The sequence below is a fragment of the Quercus robur genome, chromosome 10, assembly GCF_932294415.1.
Source record: "Quercus robur chromosome 10, dhQueRobu3.1, whole genome shotgun sequence".
Taxonomy (NCBI): Eukaryota; Viridiplantae; Streptophyta; class Magnoliopsida; order Fagales; family Fagaceae; genus Quercus; species Quercus robur.
This window is the reverse complement of record NC_065543.1, coordinates 15483822-15509637: the sequence shown is the minus strand read 5'-3', so window position 1 is coordinate 15509637 and position 25816 is coordinate 15483822. Positions and strand designations below refer to the sequence as shown.

At 35.3% G+C, this 25816-nt stretch overlaps 1 protein-coding gene across 2 annotated transcripts; it reads left to right on the top strand.

The window, feature by feature from the left end:
* The first annotated feature begins 774 nt into the window (after window positions 1–774).
* On the top strand, window positions 775–15835 carry LOC126703501 (importin beta-like SAD2). 2 transcript variants are annotated; one of them, XM_050402458.1, is made up of 22 exons: window positions 775–1074; window positions 1331–1466; window positions 1542–1629; window positions 1945–2094; window positions 2862–3024; window positions 3467–3651; window positions 3735–3923; window positions 5048–5193; window positions 5277–5400; window positions 5547–5727; window positions 6091–6250; window positions 6363–6404; window positions 6494–6612; window positions 6694–6892; window positions 9382–9513; window positions 10117–10220; window positions 10398–10577; window positions 12828–12967; window positions 13141–13280; window positions 13902–14065; window positions 14739–14865; window positions 14969–15835. In XM_050402458.1, exons 1-22 carry the CDS (start codon window positions 985–987, stop codon window positions 15127–15129), a joined length of 3120 nt encoding a protein of 1039 aa, XP_050258415.1. In that variant the 5' UTR covers window positions 775–984; the 3' UTR covers window positions 15130–15835. The 2 variants fall into 2 exon arrangements, with proteins under 2 accessions (XP_050258415.1, XP_050258416.1); XM_050402459.1 differs by having other exon boundaries at window positions 776–1074; window positions 3750–3923.
* Window positions 15836–25816: the final 9981 nt, after the last annotated feature.

Below are 25816 nucleotides of genomic sequence, written 5' to 3'. Positions count from 1 at the left end.
AAATAAAATTTTTTTTTATAAAATGTTAATGTGGTAAGTGATTATTGATAAATAAAAAAGTGAAGTTAATGGTGGGTTTAAATGAAAAACTATTAAGAAGTTGGTCATATTAACAATTTGTAAAAATGTTGTAAAATAGTTTGTGACTATAATATTACTTTTTAAGTTTTATTCCATTAAGGCTCTTCATCAACTTCCATTAAAAAAAAATTCAATCATTGATTGGATTTTTTTAGTGAGTAATGCTAGATTTTTATAAAAAAATGATGTTAATAGTAGGCCTAAATGGAAACTAATAAAAAATTGGTCACATCAATAGTTTGTAAAAATATTGTAAAATAGTTTATAACTGTAACATTACTTTTTTTTTAATTTAAAAAATTGAAAAATAAAATTAACTAGTATAAACACAACCTAAGAATATGTTTGGGAACAACTTAAACTCTAAATCTTAAATTGAAAACTTTTTACTAAAACTATCGTGGATAAAGATAAAGTGTGGTTGAAATAGTATAGTGAAGTTCATAAATAGTATCAAAAAGTGTAATGAACCTATGAATAGTAACAAAAAAAAGCTAAATAGTAAAAAAATATGACTTTTTAAGCCAATACAAAACACAACCTAAATTAAACACCTGCGTGTTCCAAACCCGGTTGACTTCATCCCCGTTACCAAACACCCCCAATTGTATGTGCCCGAGTCAACGAGAGTCTAAAATAGAGTGTATGTTATTTTGGTTGCAACTTAAAAAACTTTAAAAGCAACCGTAAACCCTAGTAGCTTTAAATACAGCCACCATTGTTTCAATTTGCTGTCTCTCCGCATAGCTCAAAAACACACACTCACAAGAACACGCATTCTCTCTCTCTCTCTCTCTCTCTCTGATTCTAAACCCTAGAGAGAGAAAGAAAGAGATTCATAGCACAAAGGGGTTTATATTCAGATCAATCTCGATCGTCGATTTTCTTTCCTTTGATTCGGAAATGGATCTTCCAAGCCTCGCCGTGATTCTCCAAGCTGCTCTGAGCCCCAATCCCGATGAACGTAAAGCCGCCGAGCAAAGCCTCAATCAGGTTTTTCAATCAATTCGTATTTTCGGAATTTTTCTTTTTTGTTTGATTTCGCTAAAATCAGAATTATGCTTTGTTCTAGTTCGATTATGTGTAATTCAATACCTACGCTTTGGTACTTGCTTGGAAAATTTTAGTTTCTTGGAGATTAAGATCATTTCTTGTTTGGTTGATTTTTGGTTTGTGTTGTAACTGTAATTGGTAATTGGAATTGAAAAAAAAAGATTGAAGAATGATTGATGTTGTTTGGAAATGGCAGTTTCAATACACGCCTCAGCATTTGGTGAGGCTATTGCAAATCATTGTGGACAATAATTGTGACATGGCGGTGCGCCAAGCCGCTAGCATTCATTTCAAGAACTTCATCGCGAAGAACTGGGCGCCTCACGATCCGGGTATGCGGGATTTTTAAAGAATTAATCTGTTGCTAAATTTTTGATCTCTAATCGTTCAGTTTGGGCTTGATGTAGATGAGCAGCACAAGATTTTGCCGGCTGATAAAGACATGGTGAGGGATCATATTCTAGTGTTTGTAACCCAACTTCCTCCTCTGTTGAGGTAAATTTTTTTTTTTTTTGGGGAACTATTACTGTTTTATTAGTTGTAGTGGCATATATTTCTAATGGGTGGATACTTCTAGTTATGCATGTCTGTGCGTGCTTGCATTGCAAATACGCTCTTGTGATGATTTGGGGAAAAACCCTCTTGCCATTTGTTCTTAAATATACAAAACCTCGCGCGTTTGTCTTTGTTGTTGTTAGTGTGTGTTCATATGTTTGTAAGACATGCTATGGAGTTTATGATATTCCTGGTAATACACAAGCATCATTCTTATTTCTAATGTGAAATAACTTGAAATGTCATGTTGTATAGGGCACAGCTAGGTGAATGCCTCAAGACGCTTATTAATTCTGATTACCCCGAACAGTGGCCACGCCTTCTGGACTGGGTGAAGCATAACTTACAAGATCAACAAGTCCATGGAGCTTTGTACGTGTTGCGGATTCTTGCTAGAAAATACGAGTAAGTTTATATCTCTTATCCTGCTTTTGGTAAAGTTTTTTCCTTGTTCATAATTTAAATTACATAAGTTCAATTGATAGTCGAGATTATGCAAACCAAATAATGTGGTTACTCTCTCACCTTCACGGTTTCAGTCCAGAGCAACCCTTAAGAATTAATGCATTTCATTTATTGTGTTGCATAATTTCCAAACCATTGATTTACTTGTCAAAGTTTCCATTCCTTAGAGGTTTTTATCCCTCTCCTTCGTGGTACCTCACGTTTTCGATAATGGTAACATGACCTCTATTTAGTGGTAACTTACCGCTTCGGTACTAAGAACTACTAAAGTGATTTTGCACCGTTGCCATCATTTCTTTTTCTCTTACCCTTTCTGTATTACTTAAACTTTAAGTTATCTGATTCAACATCCTTGTACTTAATGCTATTCATGCATCATTAAGCATCCTCTATATGTCCCCATGTATTTATGTCTCTCTGTACCTTCGACATATTAGTGAATGCATTAACACTACTTGGGTGGTGTGAGGCATGGGATCAGTACACTTGAACATTATAAATCTGGGAAAGAACCATAACTTTACCATCCTATCCTATATTTTTTTGTGTATTGATGTCTTCAGCAATGCTATTTACTGATACATTTCTGATTGATGGGGTACTCTTATCGCATAATAAATATTTTTTCACATAGAATCTTTTCCCTTGTTTGCAAGATATGTGCTAACTTTGTTTCTGAAATGTGTTCCATTCTTTTATATTCTTAGGTTCAAATCTGATGAGGAGAGAACACCGGTTTATCACATTGTTGAGGAGACATTCCCTCATCTGCTTAATATATTCAACAGGCTTGTCCAGATTGTCAACCCACCATTGGATGTAGCAGATCTGATCAAGCTTATTTGTAAAATATTTTGGTCATCCATATATGTACGTGCTTAGATTGAGAGTTTTGCAGTCTACCTTTATACATTGGTTTTCATTCTTGGTGGTTATGAGGTTATCAATGTTCCCATTTCATATTAAGCTTAAATTCATTTTGGATAAATTGCAAATATATATCCTGAACTATTATCCAAGTAACTATGTGTATATCTTGGAAAGTTTAAAGTTGACATCACTTAAAATTCCAAATAGTCCTCTGCCTTTCAAATTACTGTCAAATTAAGAGCAAATTAACGGAAAAAAGAAATAGAAAAATCTGAAGAGAGCTTTAGTCCACCTTTTTGTTTTGGAAAAGTCTTGGAGAAAGAGGAACTTTTTACCTTGTCATCTTTTTCTTCCTCTATCATGTCCAAATTGAGCATGGCTGATTTCTTAATTCAGAAGATGACTTGAATATATCATTTGGGTTTGTTGTTTGTTCTTTCAGTTGGAGATTCCAAAGCAGCTATTTGATCCAAATGTCTTCAATGCGTGGATGATTCTTTTCTTAAATATGTTGGAGAGTCCCGTTCCCTTGGAAGGGCAGCCTGCTGATCCCGAGCTTAGGAAATCATGGGGATGGTGGAAGGTCAAGAAATGGACGATTCACATTTTAAATAGGCTGTACACACGGTATTTTCCTATATTTGAAACATGTTCAAAAAAGTATAAGGCTTGCTGCAAGAGGCATTTTGACTTTTCATTGCCATTTAAAGTCTTATTTTACTCAGGTTTGGAGATTTGAAACTTCAAAACCCAGAAAACAAAGCTTTTGCTCAAATGTTTCAGAAGAACTATGCTGGAAAGATCTTGGAGTGTCACATTAATTTGCTGAATGTGATTCGTGTTGGTGGCTATTTACCCGACAGAGTTATCAACCTTATTCTTCAGTACCTAAGCAACAGGTGATTTTACATTTTTCAAGATAAATTTGTCATAGCTCGTCGGGGGTGAATGCTCCTGGATTACCCCGCAGTTGGTTTTGGTAGGTGGAGTCAGTTGCCCATAGGTTTTACTATCTAGAGGCAAGTCAAAAGGGCTCTTCTTTAAAAAGGGTTCCCTGCATTATCCAAAAAAAAAATGAGATAAAATTGTCATAGATCTAACTGCTTTTTCCCCCCTCTACTTATCTATCCAAAAAAAGAAGATCAAAGTCCTTTTCATCCTTTTCTTTTATGTGTTTTGTGGTTTAATCAATCTACTCACCAGTAGCATCAGCTGTTTAGTTGTGTTTATTGGAAAAAGTGAATATCATTTATTGTTTTCTGATTTTTTAAGAATGATACGATCGTAGATTTGTAAGGCTCATAGAGGAGCAGTTCATCTTACACCACACTTCAAAGCTAAGAGCATTGTTACACCTAAACTTAAATAATTATTCATGCCAACTACAAAGGGTTTGCTATTTTGAGATGGATGGAATAAAGAATTGGAAGTATCATATGGAATTTAAATTTAATGAGGTTTAGACCATTTTTACTATTTGGGCCTGGCATCTTCCTCTGCTCTCTCTCTCTCTCTCTCTATATATATATATATGTGACTTTTATTTTTCATTTGAGTCTAGTTTTAAAGGTAGAGAAGAAATATCTTAATTGCCTGTGTGTCCTTGGAGTTGTTACCAGTGTATATTTGGATTAAGATCTGGATGCAGAAAGATCTTGGAGAATATGTGGCAAAATAAGGCATACTCAATATTGCTAAGACTAGGTTGTGACTGCAAAAACCCTTAAATGTTGCTGTCAGTATTTTCCAAAAAAAAAAAAAAAAAATTACATAAGTTTATTGGTGAATTTGTAAAGATTTGACTGAATTACATCATGGTATTATCAAGAGTTGTGTATGTGCTTTATTGAAAGTTCTTTAGTAATTTGAACCCTAAGGGAATAGAGCTGCCAGCATATTTTAAAAAATCAAAACTCAAGTTACATATATAACATATGCATTTTCTTTAAAACTCAATTTTAAGTGTTTATTATGCCAAGAACATTTATAACCCTCTTTTTATTTTATTTTATTATATATGCAGTATCTCAAAGAATACCATGTATACTCTGCTCCAATCCCGACTTGATAGTCTTCTTTTTGAGATAGTGTTCCCCCTTATGTGCTTCAATGACAATGATCAAAAGCTCTGGGATGAAGACCCACATGAGTATGTGAGGAAGGGCTATGGTATGGCGTTTTGTTCTGAATTTATTTCTTTAAAGACCGTGGACTGGTTTAGGCAATTTAGGACTTCTCTGGGTTTCCTGCAGATATCATTGAAGATTTATACAGTCCGAGGACTGCTGCCATGGATTTTGTTAGTGAGTTGGTTAGAAAGCGTGGAAAAGAAAATCTTCACAAGTTTATTCAATTTATCGTGGGAATTTTTAAGAGGTATATATTGCATATAGATGTGTGTGTGTGTATGTATTTATGTACGTTTGTATCTATATTTTTATCTTATGGCCTGCAATGTGTGTATCACATAATGGGTGCTCTAATGGGCTTGTTTTTGTTTCTTTTATTATTTTCTCTTCCAGTTATGATGAAGCACCAGTAGAGTACAAACCCTACAGACAGAAAGATGGTGCTCTTCTTGCTATTGGAGCTCTTTGTGATAAATTGAAGCAAACTGAACCTTATAAGTCCCAACTTGAGCCTATGTTAGTGCAACATGTTTTCCCTGAGTTCAATAGTCCTGTTGGGCATCTTAGGGCCAAGGTTTGTTGGTCTAAAATTTCTTTTCTGCTTATTTATTATTATCAAATTTGGCTACTCATTGGATTTGATGTTGTAGTATGTTTTGATAGTTTAAAACTCTACTGTTCGCCTCTTTTCTTTTCAAACTCTGATTTTAGGACTTTAGCAAGTGTTGTATCTAAACTTTATTGTACTTTAAAATTTCAAATGATAATTTTTATCTTTAATAAATAGTTATTTTGCTGCCTTTTGCCAGGACTTTGATAAATTACATTTGATTATTTTTGCTATACTAGTCAGATTAGCATGCCGTTTATTTTCAGTAAATTGTTATTTTTCTGCCTTTTGACACTAGCTTATTCTCCTGAATATTCTGGAAATTAGGCCGCATGGGTTGCAGGACAGTATGCCCATATAAACTTTGCGGACCAGAACAATTTCCTTAAAGCTTTGCACAGTGTTGTATCTGGGATGCGAGATTCAGAACTTCCCGTTCGTGTTGATTCTGTTTTTGCATTGCGTTCTTTTGTTGAAGCTTGCAGAGGTATATATATGCTACACTGTGTGTGTGTTTTTCTGTGTTTCTTAATGTTTATTTTTCCATTAGCGTAGATGTTGGTTATCTTGACAGTGATTGCATTTTGTTCACAATGCAGATTTGAATGAAATCCGTCCAATTCTTCCTCAACTCCTTGATGGTATGTGCTTTGTGAAACTTTGCAAAATTCTGCTAACTAAGCAAATTATTCAATGAGTTCTATAAATATATGTATTTTCTTCCATCCAGAGTTCTTTAAACTTATGAATGAGGTTGAGAATGAGGACCTTGTCTTTACTTTGGAGACTATAGTGGACAAGTTTGGGGAGGAGATGGCACCTTATGCTCTTGGGTTATGCCAGAATTTGGTACTGTTTGCCTCCATTTTTATTTTATTTTACACATATATTCAGAAGTGCTTGACAATTTTTTTAATAATAAATATTCAGGCAGCTGCATTTTGGAGGTGTATGAACACAGCTGAAGCTGAAGATGAAGCTGATGATCCTGGTGCTTTGGCTGCAGTTGGATGTTTGCGTGCCATTAGCACAATTCTTGAATCAGTGAGCAGGCTTCCTCACCTTTTTGTCCAAGTTGAGCCAACTTTGCTCCCTATAATGCGTAGAATGTTGTCAAGTGATGGCCAAGGTATTTATTCTAACGCTTCAATTTGGCTCATTTTTTTAAATTGTTTCTATTCTTTTCTGATCTTTTTATTTCCTGAAAAAATTTTGCTGCTGAAGAGGATCGTTGGGCCTTGTATATATCGTTATCAATAACTCTCAATGGTATCTAGTTTGATTGTGTATTATGTTTTCTGTTTATGCTAGTCAGTAGGCTTTTTGGAACTTCAGTTGGCTTCATGTTAACATTGGATTCTTTACCTTCTTGAGTGTTCTCGGTTGACAATTGTTTAAAGGATTGGTATTACTGCTATTTCGTATGGGTACGTAAAGGGTTTCAGTATCCTGTCCTTATGCCTTCACATGTAAAATTGAATCCGTATCTTCCAAATGTGGACACAATAATTTTGAACACATTTTTCCTTGGGTAGCTAGCATCTCTTCCCATAATGAAGCTTTTTTTTTTTTTTTTTTTTTTTTGTGCGAGCCTATACAAACCTGTTTACAGATATTTTTCACAAGCTCCTTCACCTTCTCATAAGCTTGCATGAGCCTTATTTTGCTAGCCTAGGCAAGTGGAACTTTGTCTTGCTTACATTTGGCTCATTTGTTAAACATGCCTTGTCCTGGACATGCTCGTATTTTTATTACTAATTTTTTTTTATAAGTAACATAACTTCATTTAAGAAATGAAAATCCTAAGTACACAGAAAGTATATAACGGGCACACAATCAAGTTGTCAAAGTACAATGGTCAATCAGATCAAGGAGAGAAGTAAAAGAAAAGGTTTCCAAAGCTAGCAACCAATGAAAAAAAGAATTAAAGAGAAACAATTTAAGGTCGAGAATTTTGTTACTAAATTAAACTAGTTTCTATGGTTATAACTTATAAGCCTTAAGCTGCTCATCCTTTGGCCTTTCCTGAAGTTAAATAAATGTTTCTCTATTTTGTACCCATAAAAATCCTAAAATACTTTGTCTTGAACACTGGAAGGAAAGACAATGTGTTTTCCTTGGAACAACGCGTTTGATGGTGATAAACACAAAAAGCACTTGGGACGCATGCCTTCAATAACCAAAATACTTGAATACCCCTTATCAGAGTCTGGAAAACTAAAGAAGATTAATCCCAAAAGCACCAAAAGATTAACTTGGACTTGATGAAAATAACCCTGAAATGGTTGGCACTCCTAGAAAATTTTAGAAGCCATTCAATTCATATGCTTTGCAGAACACTATGGATCTGCTCTAAATTACAAAATAACCAAAACTTGGTCCAAACTATAAATTGATTTATCATTAGACCACTCATGACTCAACCTATTAAAGCATGTAGGGCTGTCCAGCCCTGACTCAGACCCGATGGAGCTGTCCGATTCTACCAATATGGTGGTCTATGGCGGGTCTTTGCCTAGAAAACCCGACCATCTTGGGTTGAGTGGCAGTTCTTGCCTGAAATCCGACTCCAACCAATCTGACTGAAAGTCACTATTCTCTTTCTTCTCTATTCGCTGATCTCTGCCATTTTTCTTCATGTATAGTTGATTTGTTGAAATATCTCGCAGATTTGGCGAGGTTACAAACAATTTTGCAAGATCTTGATTGGAAATCTCAGCTTTGCCTTGTTGATGCCTCCAAGTTTAAGGAGGTTTCGACCAATTTAGCTGTCGTGGCAGTTGATGACCTGTATTCACGTGGTTGTGAACAGGTCATTTGATCCCAGACCCACCATAATCGGGTCGGTTGTCGGTTTGACCCCAAACCTGACACTGCCCACTGGATATTGCTGAGTGCCTGTTTACACCTTACATTTAAGATAGAAGTTGGGTGAAATGAGCAGAGACCAGTGTAGAAAGAGTGTTTGACCAATAAGTCAGTAAGTCAGTGTGGACATAAAGTTGACAACAGTGGTCAACAGTGGATGTAGTTGGAAGTAAGATGATTGACGCATTGGTAATGTTTATTTTTCTGCAATGTAGTGGTTAAATTACTTAGCAGAATGTTAGCATAGTTCTGGCAGTGAAAGTCCTTGAAGATTCAAGGTATACTTTTTGGAGGTCTCCTGCCTCTCTGAATTGTTAGGTTTTGTTTCCAGCCAGTCACCGGTAGTTCTTCCTCAGTTTGAGCCTACATACTTTGGTCTGCCTGCCCTTTTGGTTTGTCTATTATTGTTATAAAACATCTACAATATAGTGCACCATGTTCTGCCATTTTTGTCACTTCAAGTGGCCTATTTTGGAGTCACATGAACAGTACATCTATGGTTCTTCTGAGGCTCTTAGCAGTATATGCAGTTCTATTTTGAAGCTTTTGTGCTCATTGGAACTCAAAAGAGGATGCAAAATTTACCTGTTTAATGCTTTTATCTTTTTAATTAGTTACTGGTATCAAAGACTTTTAGGGTTAAATCTCTGATCTCTCTCTATACGCTGCCTTTAAAAAAAAAAAAAAATTATTTTAAAGTTCATTGTTGAATTTAACACTCAAATACCCTTTTGTGATGTATCTGTGCAGAGGTTTTTGAAGAAGTTTTGGAAATTGTGTCATATATGACTTTCTTTTCTCCGACAATTTCTATGGACATGTGGAGTCTGTGGCCATTGATGATGGAAGCATTGGCAGACTTTGCTATTGACTACTTTCCAAGTATGCTTTTCTCTACTGATTGTATACTTGGTTAGAAATTGTAGGGAATTTTTTTTTTTTTGCACTATTGTAATCCTTAAATATCTGAAATCAACATTTTATCCACTGCATGACATAAGACTGGGATGAAGCCTATTAATAAAAATTCATGATATAATCACTATCAATTACTCTCTGTTCCACAATCCACTTTGTTAATCACTTTTGGGGAATATAATTTTTAGTTTTTAAAGGCCTTGAATCAAAACCACCTAACTAAGCCTTGAAAATTTATGGACTTATTTTTTTAGAGCATTTCTAAGTTCATCCTCGGTTCACTTTTTAAATGGGGCATCCATTTTGTAACATCTGCAAATGGGGGTTTTTTTTTGGGGGGGGGGGCAATATTCTAGGACAGAGGGAGTATTAAGTTGCACCGTATTGTTTAAACTTGGGCATGGAAGTCGGTTTTAAACACAGTAATCAACTTAAGGTGCAAGATATCATCCAGTAATTAATATTGAGTATATTTTGTTAACAAGCTTCACTTGAAGAACCTGTTTTGTAGTGCTTTTCATGTACTTTCCCCATATTTTGATTCTCATTAGTTCTATTTTCATTCAGATATTCTGGTTCCTTTGGATAATTACGTATCCAGAGGAACTGCACATTTCCTCGCTTGTAAAGAGCCAGATTACCAGCAAAGCCTTTGGAGTATGATTTCATCTGTGAGTTCCTATTTAATTAATAAAATTTGTATTGACTACTAGCTGTTCAGTTCTAGCATTTGAAAGTAAATGAAAAAGGCTAAATGATTTTTTGTGGAACTGATTCTTTTAAATTACCTTTATACTCCTTTCCTCCGCCCTGGCTGATAAGGTCTGTGTGTTGTTTCGATTATGCAGATCATGGCAGATAAAAATATGGAGGACAATGATATCGAGCCAGCTCCAAAGCTCATTCAAGTACTCTTCCAAAACTGCAAAGGGCAAGTGGATCAATGGGTTGAGCCATATCTTAGAGCCACGGTTGAGCGGTTGCGTCGGGCTGAGAAGTCATACCTGAAATGTCTTCTTATTCAAGTGGTAGGGAGCAAACATAAACTTCTCTTCATAAGTATTCATATTGTCCTCTAGTGCTTTATTTTCATATGCTTTTTGTTTTTGAGTTGCAATTTTAAACAACTGCCCCCACCCACCCTCTGACCAAAGAAAAAGGGAAAAAAATTCACCTTGCTGCTTTTTCCCCTTTACATGGCATTCCTAGATAGAATGTCATTGACAAGCATGCTTTTATGTTATTATGTGATTTTCTTTCATTGTTTTCTATGACATCTGACATTAAGACTTTCTCGTTTATACTGTTTTTTTTTTTGGGGGGGGGGGGGGTGTGGGTCTTTAACTCTTTTTTTTTTTTTTTTGGGGCCTTCCAAATTGACCATTTGGTGTGTAGCCTCTCCCTGTATAATAAATAAGAAGGAACATAATTTTTACTGTTGGGTTCTGCTTTTAAGGCAATTGCAACATTTAATCTTCGTGTAGAAAGAATGGGGTTGGAAGATTTTTTTTTTTTTTGGGGGGGGGGATGTTACTTTTATTATGAGTACACTTTTTGGTTTACCAACGTATTTCCTCTCATTATTCACTACCCCAACTGTGGCAAATAGATTGGAAAAGTTGTGGGATTTCTTACTTAAAGAGTTGGCTAGGTGACGAATTTAAATTTCATTTGGTTCATTGGAATTTGATTTGTTTCCATTCTGCCATGGGGTTTTAGCTAGCTAAGTCAATGGTTGTGGAGATCTGGTGAAGAAGGAAATCACTATTGGACACATGTCATTGGGGTAAATATGGTGAATAAGGGTGGATGGATCTTAAATGTTATAAAAGGCTTCATGGGTGTAGCCTTTGTTTTAGTATCAAATGGTGGGTTGGGGGAGGTTTTTGTGATATTTTAAGTTTGCACTAGGTGATGATAGAAGGGTGTATTTTGGCATGATGAATGGTGTGGGGACATTGTTCATAAAGATTTATTTATTATTGTTTATTTAATTTTTTTATAAGTAATGGAGTTTTATTAATGGCAAGAAGCATTGTTCACAAAGAATTATTTCCTAATTTATTTGAGAGCATTGCTGACTAAGATGCTCGTGTACATCTTGCGTACAAAGATGGTGGGGGGATCAATTCATGAATCTTATATCTAGTCATGCCTTTTACAATTGAAACTTGAGTCAGTGGATTCTTTTTTTAAAATATTATTATATGCCGAAAATGAGGGGCTGATAGGTTACCTTGGAAGCTAAGGCATGGCTCGATTTGATTTCCGTTCTTCTTGTAATGTATTAAAAGGTTCTAATTGTATGTAAGTCCCTTGGAGTATTTGGAGTTGTAAAGTTCCTAGAAAGGTTGCTTTTTTCGTCTGAACAGCCTGGCAAAAATTCTAATTGTGGATAACTTAATTGAAAAGAATTTCATTCAGTTGAATTGGTGTTGCACAGTTGAACGCCTAGCCGTAGTAGGGAGTCTATTGATCGTTTGCTACTTCATTTTGTGGTCACTAATGACCTTTAGTCTCTCTTTTCAATATTCGGGGTTAGAATGGATGATGTCTATCAAGGTGATTGATGCGTTTTTTTGTTGACAAGGAATATTTGGAAGACAAATGGTGCAATTTGGAGCGAGAAAAAATATACCTTCAACAGCATTGAGTCATCACTCTTTGAGTTGAAATTGTTATTTATACACAATTTGTATGGCTGTTTGGTGCAATTGGCATTGTCTCTTTGCATTGTTTTGGAAGTTTTTTTGTATTGAACCTGTACACTTATGTTTATCCTCTCATTAGTCAAACTTCTATATAACTTAACAACCTGAGGAAAATAAAATATATAAGCCATATTTATGCCATAGCACTCTTGACTAGTTGCCTCATCTCCCTTTAGGGTTGAACAATTGTTGTGTGGTCCTTTGAGATTAATTGATTATGAAATAATGTTTGTGCTGGACTTATAGGTTTTTAGGACTTGTCATTTTGTTGGTTTGTCATTGACTAGTAGAAGAGTGTGTTGAGAGCCCTGTCAAGGATAGATTTTCTGTCTTAACTTCTCCCTAAACTAAAAACTTGAATGTTATATCTATAACATAATGGTTTATGCATTCTGTGGTTAATAAGATGTCATTATGCCACTTCAAAATGAAGTTTTTGCTTAGGGTATTAATAGTTGCAGATTTATTTAATGTTTGCTAGGCTTGTGCTTCAAAATTTCTTGTGATATATGAAAGCGTTTTTTATTGTGAAATTCTTCTAATATATATTTATATATATCTTTGCAGATTGCGGATGCTCTTTACTACAATGCCTCTTTGACTCTCAGTATATTACAAAAGCTAGGTGTTGCGACTGAAATCTTTAATCTTTGGTTCCAGATGCTGCAACAAGTTAAGAAGAGTGGTTTACGTGCTAATTTTAAAAGGTACAATGACAGTCTTGTTTTGCCAAATTACTGTGCCACAAGTTCCCTCCTGGGGGGAAAGAACAAACCCTTTCATTCCACAACAGTGTACAAGTTTGTTTAAACTTGACACTACAGCTCATTTACCCTTTGGGAAGATTTGGCTATTTCATGTGAATGATTTTATGTTACAGGGAACATGATAAGAAGGTTTGCTGCTTGGGATTGACATCACTCCTGTTGCTTCCAGCTGATCAATTGCCAGCTGAAGCTTTGGGGCGTGTTTTCAAGGCAGCACTTGATCTCTTAGTTGCGTACAAAGATCAAGTTGCAGGTCTCTCTCTCTCTCTCTCTCTATATATATATATATATATATTATTGGTGATTACACAAGGGAGGGCATGCATGACATTCAATGCACAAGCACAGAGCCTGCCAGGCCAGACAATCCTACCACCACTCACATACCTTCACTTACACTAGACCACAACATGACAGGCCACAAGGCTTGCCAAGCATGAGTTAGCATCAAGTGGCACTGAGTCTGCAAGCTTATGCAAAAGGGAGTGACTAATGCATTTAGTGAAAAGTAATTATTTGATTCAAAGAGGTTGAGAAAACTCAAAAAATGTTGGTAGTTGTTAAAAAAGACATGTTAATTAAGGAGGTGACAAGGTGCGAATTTGTTTAGGATAAAACGGTATAGATGAATACATGTGGCCAACCCGATTGATCTGTTGAGGATCCATAACCGACCCTAAGTTTTGGACTGGGACTTTGATGTTGTTGTATTGGTAGTTACACACACACACCTGGTGGGTCTTTAACCCACAATCTGACCCTCCACTTTGCGCTTACAATATATATTGATATAAATGTACATATGTAGTTATAGTTTTGATATATCTCTTATCATTTGTAAAATAATTTCTAAACTTGTATACTTACTGGGCAGAAGCTGCAAAGGAAGAAGAAGCTGAAGATGATGATGATGGTATGGATGGTTTTCAAACTGATGATGAAGATGATGATGGCGATGGATCTGACAAGGAAATGGGAGTCGATACTGAGGATGGGGATGAAGCTGACAGCGTTAGACTTCAAAAGTTGGCTGAACAGGTGTATTTTTATTTGCTTTTAACATTAATCTTATGGTTTGTATTTTATGAAATTGTAACAACATACACTTTTGTTCCGGGCTTTTGATGTCATTTTCCTTAAGAACAATGGCTCTACTCACATCTGAAAGCCAAACCTTAAAAGAAAACCCCAATCTTTTTGTGTTGATTAAGTTATTATTGACACAAAATATTCTCCAAGGTGAATATCCAAACTATTGACATATTGCATGGCCACAATTCTCTAATTAGCTAAAATAATTATTTTCTTTTTCTTGGTACACATGTACCTTGAACCTACAATCTTACCCTCCGCCTTACTCTTCAGTGGGAGTGTCATTTGAGCTAAAGTCATTGGCATCATATTTTCATCTATGTTATTTGTGCCAATGATATTTGGATCAAATGGCACTCCCTATTAACAAGAGTTAGAGGGGTGAAGTCACAAGTTCATTCTTGTATGGATATGTGAATTGTGTTTATGGATTAAAACATTATTTTGTATTTTTTTGTCATGCTATATGCTGGTTGTATTACTTCTTAATATGTTTATGGATTAAAACATTATTTTGTATTTTTTTGTCATGCTATATGCTGGTTGTATTACTTCTTAATATGTTACTTACATTTTTTATTCATTACCTTTTCTAACTTGAAATTTGGTGAATTCATAGGCGAAGGCTTTCCGGCCGAATGACTCGGATGATGATGACTCGGATGATGACTACAGTGATGATGAAGAATTGCAATCGCCCATTGATGAAGTGGACCCTTTTATTTTCTTTGTGGATTCAATCAAAGGCAAGTGGAAACTGTAACACTTTACTCCCATTTAAACTGAACTCTTAGTATTGATGTTATTGTCTGATCTTTGCCCCCCTTTTGTTTCTCATTTCAAATCCAGCCTTGCAAGCATCAGATCCATTGAGGTTCCAGAACCTTACGCAGACACTTGACTTTCACTATCAGGCCCTTGCCAATGGTGTTGCCCAGCACGCTGAACAGAGAAAAGTGGAAATTGAAAAGGAAAGAATGGAGAAGGCAGCAGCTACTGTTGCTTCTTAAGATTTTGATGTCTTGCTGGGGCTAAAATTTTGCTTTGCATATTACATTCAAGCGGTAATGGTTTAGAGACAGAGGGTTGTTTGCCACTCTCTGGGAGCATTTGGTTGGTTCAATGATCATAGAGGTCGGTGAGCCCCATTGAAGTTTAAAGTTCTTGGAGCTTTGCGTGTCCAAGTTCCCATTGATATACAGAGCATGGGATTAGTGCAATCCGGAACTAGTCCATTGTTCAATCCCAGGTTCAAGTTGTAGTCTGTCTGGTGAGTCTGGCAATTCTATGGCAGAAATATGCCTGTCTTGACCAGCCTTGTTGTCCTTTCCTCCTTTGTCTCATGTTGGTCACCATTTCTTTGAGTTGAAAAATCCTCTTCCAGGATTTATTTGTTTAGAGAAACCCTAGGATCCGCTCTCTTGGCTTGAGAGCAGTAGGGGTTTCATGCATACAGGTCTGTAATATTTCTTTCAATTTCTTGCGGATGGGCAATTAAGTGGGGTGGTATGAGTATGACCACCAAAAATTTTCCCCTTTTTTTTCCCTCTTGTTAGGTATATAGAGTCCTACGATATTGGTTCAAATATTGGTTTATTTGGGTTTTGGAGTTTGGGTTGATTGCACAGGGCTTCTGAGGGTAGCTTGCTGCTGATTGTAAAACAGTTCACTTTATTCTTTATACAATGTGGATTCACGAGAGGAAATCTGTCATCATCTTGTAACGTCTATTTATTTGTTGTCGATTTTTTTATTTTTTAAAGAATTTGATTTTCCGGAGGAATGCTTTTCTTTCATGGTTCATAGTCATCTAAAACTGAAAATGATTTTAAGTGACTAAAGTTGTACAAAAGTGGGTTCATTGGTAGCTCATGTAACTAAAGGTGTACAGAAGTCCACCCTTACTCTGTATGCCGCATCTAACCTAATTATTTAGGTGTGTATATGCTCCAAGGGTTCGTTGGTAGCGTAAAAATCAGATGCAATACCTAATTCATCTTGAACAATGTTAATTAACATTGACAAAGGAAATTGCAAAAATGCTCCTCAACTTAGGATTAGAAGAAATGAGTGGGCTTATTTATTGCATTTATAAAAACCTCAGGGGGTGAGGATTATCAAGATAAGTGTTCGTGGGGGGTGTTGGGAGCAAGGGTGAAGGTTCAAATTTTTAAGAGGAATATTTACATACATATACGCTTACATTAGACTAAAGTAGAATTTTATCTCAGAGCTAAATAAAAAAAAGGGCAATTTATAATTTACCTGCTTGTGATTTGGTTGAAATTTAAGTTGCCCACATGTGGTTTGAAATTTGATACTTTACCTATCTAAGGTTAGTTCACCTATCTAAGGTTAGTTCAGTTAGATTTCTATAACCCACATTTGTTAAAAACAGAGCTAAATATGTAATTTTGCTTTACTTTTATGTCTCTCTTCCATAAACACAAAAAAACATAAAAATACTAGATCAAAAACTATCTATCGGAACACTTGTATCATGGAATTTCAAATTACAGGTAGACAATTTAAATTTTGATCAAACTTCAGGTAGGTAAAGTGTCAAATTTTAAACTACAGGTAAACAATTTAAATTTTAGTCAAACCACAGGTGGGTAAGTTGTAATTTGACCTAAAAAAATATAAACTTTAAGGGAAGTTAGTATAATTTATTTAAATAATAATATAAGTCGGACACAAATTTGTTTATTTGTTCATGTAATCTTAATTTGATTGTTAGTGGTTAATTAATCATTAATGATAATACGACACATTTATAACATTTTTTTTCAAACAGTTTAGTGTTTTTATTGGTCTAATATTTTGGAGATTTTGTTAAGAGTCCAAATCTTTTGACGCACTTTTCTTGCTCTACTCTATATTCCACAAATAAAAACTTGCACATGTTCACCTAATTAATTAAATACTACCATTATTGACTTATTAATACTACCATTATTAATTAATGGTATTATTTAATTAATTAGGTGAACATATGGCAAGTTTTTATTGGTGTAGTATAGAGTGGAGCAGGAAAAGTGGGACAGAAGATTTGGACTCATTACTTAGAGGTGGGAAAAATTGTGAGCACTTATTTTTCATAAAAAAAATAATCATAAATTTTTAGAACTTTATGAAGGAAGTGGGGCACTAACCTTGAGCATTGGGTTGGTACTATGTGGAATTTAAGTCAAAATTACTCTTTTATCTCTTTGTTTTTTATTATTCAATAGTTGGGGAATTTAAGTCAAAATTACTCTTTAAATTTTTTATTTTTTTATAATTCAATAGTTAGGAGCGAGAGATTTGAAGTTTGGAATTGTAAACGTCTCCGTTGAAAACTCAAGGAGATTCAAATTAAGCTACAAGACTTTTAGCAATAATAACTCTAACTCAAAATCTCCTCCTCCTCCTCACAAAAAAAAAAAAAAAAAAAAAAAAAACAAGAACTTGAACTCAATGATGCGTAAGTAGTGTTTTGCTCACTCATATATTTTAGGAGAATTTACCCTTTAAAAATGGTGCAACTTTTGCTAAGTCAATGTGTAACTTGAAAAAACTCCTTGTTATTACAAATATAACGATAATTTCAAACTGGTAAACAAATCCAAAATCAATTGGCATCTTAAGTTTATGATAAATAACAATCATTATGAAATTGATGCAATAAATTCAAATTTTGCAATATTTTAGTAGGAAAAAAAAAAAAAAAAAAAACAAAGAGATTTACATTCTAAATCTTAAAGTTTAACGTGTGTAACAAATTGTTGAGGTTGTTTTTTGTGCATAGCCTTGTGTCATCCACGGGAGGGTGGCCTTACTAGACCAATGTTTATTTTTGGGAGTTGATCCCAAAACTAAACAATGGCTTGAAGAAGACCGATAACTATCGTTGCACTTTTGGGCATATAAAATAAATAAAACTCAAAGTCTAAGAAACAAAATAATGTTGGAACTTCATCATTTATTTAGCAATGAATAAAGTATAATGTATTTAGCATAATAGCATTGATTAAGTGATACTTGAAACTTGAAACACAATGATGTACATCGAGTCATAAGTTAATTAGATGATATATGTCCAATATTAGAGAAGAATAAATAAAGTTGCATATGTCCCGTGATGAAGTAAAGAGAAGAATATTATAAGTCTAGTAGTAAGATGTGAATAGAATATTATTAAGTGTCCGTGGGAAGCTAAAAGAGAACAATGACATAAAGCAAAATAATGTGTATCCAATAGTGAATATCAATATTCAATATTCAATAATGAAGTATTAGAAAAGCAATACACATCAAATACTAAGATAACACTAAAGTGACTTGCACCTAGCAATATAGTAATAATAAATTAACACACATTGAACAATGTAAAAATTCAGAGAAAGGAGAATGGTGACTTATCTTGTATAGCTTATGACTCCAACCATAAAGTACCAATAAAATGGTAGAAGCCTAATAGTAAATAATAACGAGTACAATGGTGAAATGTAGTATGCCATGATGACTCCAGATTTTAGGGGAAAAGTTGAGTGTGATTAAGGGGAGAGATGATATATCTAGCCGTGTGTAGAAGAAGTAAGTAAAACTTATCCACTTATCATGTACTTAGATTATTTTCCCCATAATAAAATTCTTTAATTATTAGTGAAGTATGAATAGTATTTCATTCTCTTGTAAGAGTATTGCCTTCTATGAGAAAGACTAGAAGAGAAAGACTTTAGTATGAGAACTTTATGTAAATCCATGAGAAGGGCTTTGGTTTTTGTGGGTATTTGTTCATTATGTTATTTTGTGAGATTATGCTTTGATAAATATTGAATTGTGAATTTTTTGTTTAGATAGTTACGTTTTTTTTTTTTCCTCTCCGTATCAGCCAATTTCCTGAAAATGTTTTTTTGAAATATTTTCAACGTGCAATCAAATACTTAAAAAAAAAAAAAAAAAAAATCGATAGAGAATATTTTATTGGGAGGAAATGGGCTTTTGCCCTTATTTTTAAAAATATTCAGTCCAATATCTCTGTTTTGAAACTATTAAGCACTATGGGCCTGTTTTAAAACTCGATATTTAGAATATTGATTTTTACATAAAACTCAAGTTCCAAAGTAACTCGATTTTAGGATTATTGAGTTCTAGGTGACATTTTGCCACGCTGGAGGACCACCGTGGCTTATCCCAATTTTTTTAACCATAAAAAACTTGATTGTAGTAAAATCGAGTTACTCAGAAAATTTTTCAAACTGAACTCAATATTCCTAAGACCGAGTTGGACGCGAATTAATTTTTTTGTCCTACTCGTAACTCGATTTTAAAAGTATTGAGTTATATTGTTATTTTTTAAAAAGCGAACTCGATTTTAGGATAATCGAGTTTCAATAATGTTTTATCCAAACTCTGTTGTTCAAATCAGTGTGTCTGGTCTCCTCAACTTCACAGATTCACAACTCCAGAATCAGCGTTTCCTCACAAATCCAAAGCTATACATCCCTGGATTCGGTGTTATCTATCATCTTAGGTAAAAAACTCATATCATAATTTGAAGCACATAGAAAAATTTCTTACGTAGGAGAGGAGTAGTTTTAGATATTGCAAAGGTTTATCAGCCAAGATGTATTTTCATATTAGAGAAGTATTTTCATTTGATATGTTGTATTGTTTGTGCTTAGTTATTTGGTTGAAGGAGCGTTATGTGAGTACATTGGGGTTATATTGGTTGTTTGGTGTTGTAATTTTGAATTACAAAAAATGAAAATTTTTAGATCTACAAGAAGTAATGAACTATAAATCTTATTTGGCTAAGATTTTTTTTAAATTGTTAGCGAAATGAAGGATCTTATTTTGGTAGCGACTCTTGTTATTTACCCCTTTAAGGGACAACGAAAACGTTCCTTCCCCCCCCCCCCCCTAATGAAGCTGCTACAACTAGTTCATTTAGACAATATTATGACGAATTAGTCTAATATTATGATAAATATTATTTATGTTCATGTAGATATTGTAGGGACACGATTATTTAACGGCCCAAGAATGACGTTGGGCTCGCACATGAAAGATCCCTCACAATATGATTTGTAGAGAGTGGGCTTAAAAGGCTGGCCTTTGATCACGGGGCGATGATCCGGACCTGATTTTAGGGGAACTCATGTAAAAAAGGGGTTCAGCCTGGACATCCAAGCCCTACAGCTTCGTAGCCTGAGGGATTGGACTCCTCGGACTTGGTCCGAGGAGCATTAAGGTCTTCCTCCGGTTATCCGGTGGTGGGTTTTTTGTGGTGTGCATATATCGTTCAGGTGTTTTCACCCCTGGAGTCTTTCTCCTGGAGGTGGGATGGGAGGCTCTACTTTTTGGCCATTTTTTCCCCCCACTTCTCTTGGCTTTCGTTTCCTTTTATACTCGTACTCCTTCCTCTCTTTAGGGTCCACGTGTGAGCTTTACCTTCGGGGCAGAAGACTTGTCCTATCCGCCCATACTTCCAGTGGTTGGGAGTAGACGTAAAGGTTGAATAGCTTGGTCAAGAATAGGGGCTTGTCAGGCACAGAGTTATCTGCTACAGTATGGGCAGTCTTTTCACTTATCCTATCCGTGCATTAAACTCCTCCTTGACAATAGGTCTCCTCAGATCAGGCCCTGGGCCTTGAGATAGGGCGGGCCTGGGCCATGAATTTTCTGGCCCACAGATATAATTTAGTATTGTTGAATACTAGAAGACATTTATTAACAAATGGCCTCCTAAAGGCAATAAAAGTGGTCATAGTGAACTCAATTTCACTAAGAAAAAGTATGTAGTTCTCGGTATTTTTTTAATATGCGTCCATAGGTTGTGGGACTCACATATCATTCTTCAATGCATTTCGTACTTCATGTCGAAAAAAAAAATTAAGAAAATGTAAATTTGCATTATGCAATCGAAGGTATTTGTAGTATGCACAAGTTCTTATTTTGCAAAAGTTGAATGTACATAATTATCATTGTCTGACATTAACAACAACACTTAGACATTAGACACAACATCTAGACATTAATAACAACGTCTAATCTTTGTAGGTATAAATTTTTGGAAATCATCATTGCTTGAATCTAAGAAGTCTGAAATATCTTTTTCATCATCTAACGGAGTAATTTCATTAATAGACTTGATGGCTCGCTTTTGTGCCTTCCCCTGTAGATGTTTTCTAGCATTTTGGATTGCATGAAAACGGTCTAGTCACCTTTGAATTTGATTGTTCTTCTTTTCAAGACGAGCAAGTATGTTGGTAAGTTTGTCTCAAGGTAACTCGTCTAAACGTGCCTTGGGAACTTGTATATCGTGTCATCAACAATAAACCTCCAATTTACATCTCTTCTCATATAGCGTTGACCACGGTGGTTCTGCAATGGTGAATTCTATTGTGGTGGTATCTGTGCGTAGTTATGTAGGTTTGTCGATCATGATAAGTTTGACACTTCTAAGACTCTCGTACGTGTGTATTGGAACATTAACGAAATTTCTTTTCTTTCCAACCCATTTCCCTTCATAGTGGTCTGTGTATGTCTATAGTTGTTGCTCTATTAGAACTTCTGATGATGTATATGTTGAAGTAAATCCAAACTTGTTTCATACAGTACGATTTGATCTTGAGGTGTTGGAATTCATACCTTAGTCAATCTAAGAAGCTAGTGTGTAGAAATAAACCATTCAATATTGTGGTGCATTTGAAACCTCAGTTCATGGTCCAAGAATTATAAAATATGAGTTTTCAGGTTTTGTCATGTCTATACAGGCTGGAAAAACAATATATGAACAAGATTACCCATGTTCCCAATGTTAGAGTAATATTTCAGCATGGTTACAGCGTACTTTTACATAGTTTCAGTGTACTTTTACAGAGTGCTATGCAGTATGCACCAGGATACAATCTGAAAAGAAAAGAAAAGAAAAAAAAAATGTTATGCACCACATTAAGTGTTAGCATTTAATTTCTAGCATGTAATACTGCATAAATTTATGAATACCTTTGTCGTGTACCATCTTATGCAGCTTTACATTATTTACCAACGGTTGATGCATATTGTTAACTTGATCATTTGATGTTATTGCAGACAATGTCAATGTCTTATCATAGCAACCCTTTAATGTATAGGCCTTGCAATGTGTTCATTGTGATGGGTTGTTACTGGGTACTGGAAGATGAGTTCAGCTATCCAATCAATCCCAATATGCGAAATAGTGCACGGGTTCACAATATCATGAGACAAGAGTGGGCTTGGTTACTCCATGAACAGGAGATGTTTTATGATGAGTTTGTCAGTTATAAATTGCTAGTGCCTTGTTGACTTGCATTGCAAATGCCAAAAGACACTATAGATGGACTTCGTAGAGCATTAAACCGCATAACAAAAGAAAATAATCAAATGAAAATACGTCTTAATCAATATTAGACCCAAGTTGAGATTCGAGAATTAGTGGAATGTAAGTTGTACGAGCATACATGATACATGCAATCACTTCTTGCAGGAGACATTTATTAGTCGGACGTGGAGATGTCAGATGAAGAGTAATCGTGTTGTGACACCATTGCACATTGTTGTATAACTATTTTTCTTAACTATGTTTTAGACGCATGTACGTCACTGTTGTTGTATTAGTACTATGTAGTTTTACTTTTAAGGGACAATGTAAAACTTATTATCGTTGGTACAAACATGCACATTATTTGTAATCTTGAATGACTACATAGGACGAAGAGGTAGACAATATAATTATAAATATTCGCATAACACAGAAGATATAAATATTCTTACCCGGGATACCATCAATATGCATCTACTGGATATTGAACACTAACGATACTGACATTAACTTAAACCCATAGTTAATACACACACCACATAAAATGTCTACCAGAAAATGCCTTACATAGGTATTCATTCTGACAGGTAGGGGTCGTAGTTAAGGACATTATTATGTTCTGTTGGTGTGAGTTGCCTGTTGGTTGCGGCAGCCAGCTCTTCCGCAAGTAGCAACATGTGATATTTAGACCTATGAGATAATATCAAATTGTTCTCCTTTCGGATTCTTGCCACTGCACGCATACATTGGTCCATGTTCCTCCTTGGCATTGTAAGCGAGATATGGTCCACTAGAGGCGCTCTGAGTAGTATAGGATCATTGTACAAAGCGTTGGACTCGTTAACTTGAAACTCCCACTCTCACCTCAATCCGACATAATTTTTCCTCTCATTGAAATCTCTCTCCCATTTATAGTTATCAGGAAAACGATGTAGTAGCTAATTGCGCATTGTCATTGCAAAATGTGACTTTCACTATGGTATATCCATATTTTATGCATATACAACTATATATGGGAGTTATGCATGGGTAATTGTATGATGTGGTAGTGTCGGTCATGTGCAACTCATTCATTTAATAGTAATTGGTACATGATGTTGACTTGACGAATGATGAATGGTAGACCAAATTGTTATATAATTGAATAATGTGGTAGTGCCAGTCATGTGTAGAAATATTTAAAAAACTATGTTCACAAGATGCATGAGGGATTGATGCTTGGTAGAACAAACGTATTCAAAATCCATGTGCAGCAAAGTATGTAATAGAATAAAAGATTACGAAACTATGCATAGTTGTATAGTACATCCATAATTAATAGGACATGATTTAGCTCAACTCTAACGTTTGTTGGCATATGTGGTTTGTCGAATGTATTTGATACGACAAAAACTTGCTACAACAGTAACGGACTAGTGTATGGTAGTACAAATGTATTCAAAATCCATGTGCAGCAAAGTATGTAATAAGACAAACATTACAAAAGTATGCATAGTTGAATAGTACATCCATAATTAATAGGACATGACCTAGCTCAACCCTAACATTTGTTGGCATATATGATTTGTCGAATGTGTTTGAAATGACTAGACTTGTTGTAACAGTAATGGCTAGGTGTGGGTACAAATATACAGCCACCCTCGTGGGCAGATTCGGTGAACAATGAGGGAGATAGCCGGGTGGGTAGTAGGGATTGAGGGCTGGCATGAGTATGGGATGTGTTTTGCTCACTATCATCGGGACGTACATTGCGATGGCAATGTGTCCTCATGGCCAACGGTGTGGGAAGACCTAGCATCAACGTTAGACTTGTGTTGCGGTGTCTCGACACCATCAACATACAAGTCACAAGCACCCTCATCCTCTGATTCCTCTATAATTGACTCGTCCTCATCCTCATTAGCGTGTTCCGGCTCAGGCGTATGGACACGACCAGCTCAGCAACCTCCATGGCGTCCACGCCCTTGACACCCACCACCTCGCCTGCCACGACTTGTGGCCCGTGTACTCGTCTCACTTGCCACATGTGCATTCTCCAACGTCACTCGATTAAACTCTTCCACGATCTGCAGTGTATGCTTAAGGTGATTGTACATATCGGAGTCTTGTTCGTAGGTTAGTAGTAATTTAACATTAGACTCAACCTGTCAAACAAGGGAGTAGTGTTAATAGAGTGGAAGAGAAAGCATGGAGCAACACATATATATCGTCAAACCATATAAAGAAACATTGAATTATTGTCATACCAACATTTCCCAGTATGCAGACTCTCACGTAATAAATCGTCTAGTCATGTCAACATACCACTTCATGTAAGCATCAAGGAACGTCATGTTTCACCATCCAAGATCGGTGCATCGCGAACACATTGCCCTCAGTTCGACCATTGCTAAATATAAGGAGCATGTTCTACAGCCCAATCCTTGTCATATTTATCTTGTAGTGATATCTTATGAAGGTTTTCTGAAGTATCCATAAAACCCAGTGGCAGTTGCTTCATCCCAAACTAACGGAAGACACGTTCAAGATGATACTCCTCTACTACCCAAAAATAAATCAAAGGCACAGCAAACCTCTATATATGCTGGTCGACAGTGCAATATGTGGGTAGAGAGTGCAACACATCCTTGTGCAACTCCTATACAATCTGAAAAACAAATACAAAACCTTTTTATTTGTCACAAATATTAGACATAACAACCATGTATCTAATCCAAATGGTGCAACTAGATTTTTGAAATTTTCTGTGTGATTAACCTATAATAGATATTAAATAAAATGTGATTCGAGAAAAGATTGATTTTTGAAAAATAATTGAGTGATATATCATTTATCCAAATTGCATTAAATGTAACATAAACCAAACCATCTAACAGTAATATATCTCACAAAAATATAATTTCAAGTGCAATAAAATCTTATCACATTCAACATCTGTATGACCAATTTTAAGCAAAGTAACCTATTGTTTATAAATACCAATAGAAAAACAAATATACATGTGAGCAAATTTACAAAGGCAACTATCAATACTTACATAAAGAAGAATCCAATTTTGGGAGGAGGGAATGGAATGGAATAAAAGGAATATTTTTAGAATATTTTTCCCTCCCCTTGTTTGAGAGTTTTAACGGAGAGAATGAAAGGTTCATTCCCTCGTTTGGGAGTTTAAGTGAGAGAGAAGTGAATGGTTAGGAGGGAACACACATTCCTCCCTTTTCCCTCGAAACCTCAAATTTTTGTTCCCCAAAAATTGGGAGGAATGAGAGGGAATGGATTTAGGTTTAATGAAATTTTTGTTAAAACCCCTAAAATACCCCTTTAATATCAGCCATTTTTTCTCATTTAGCCGTAAAAAATATAGC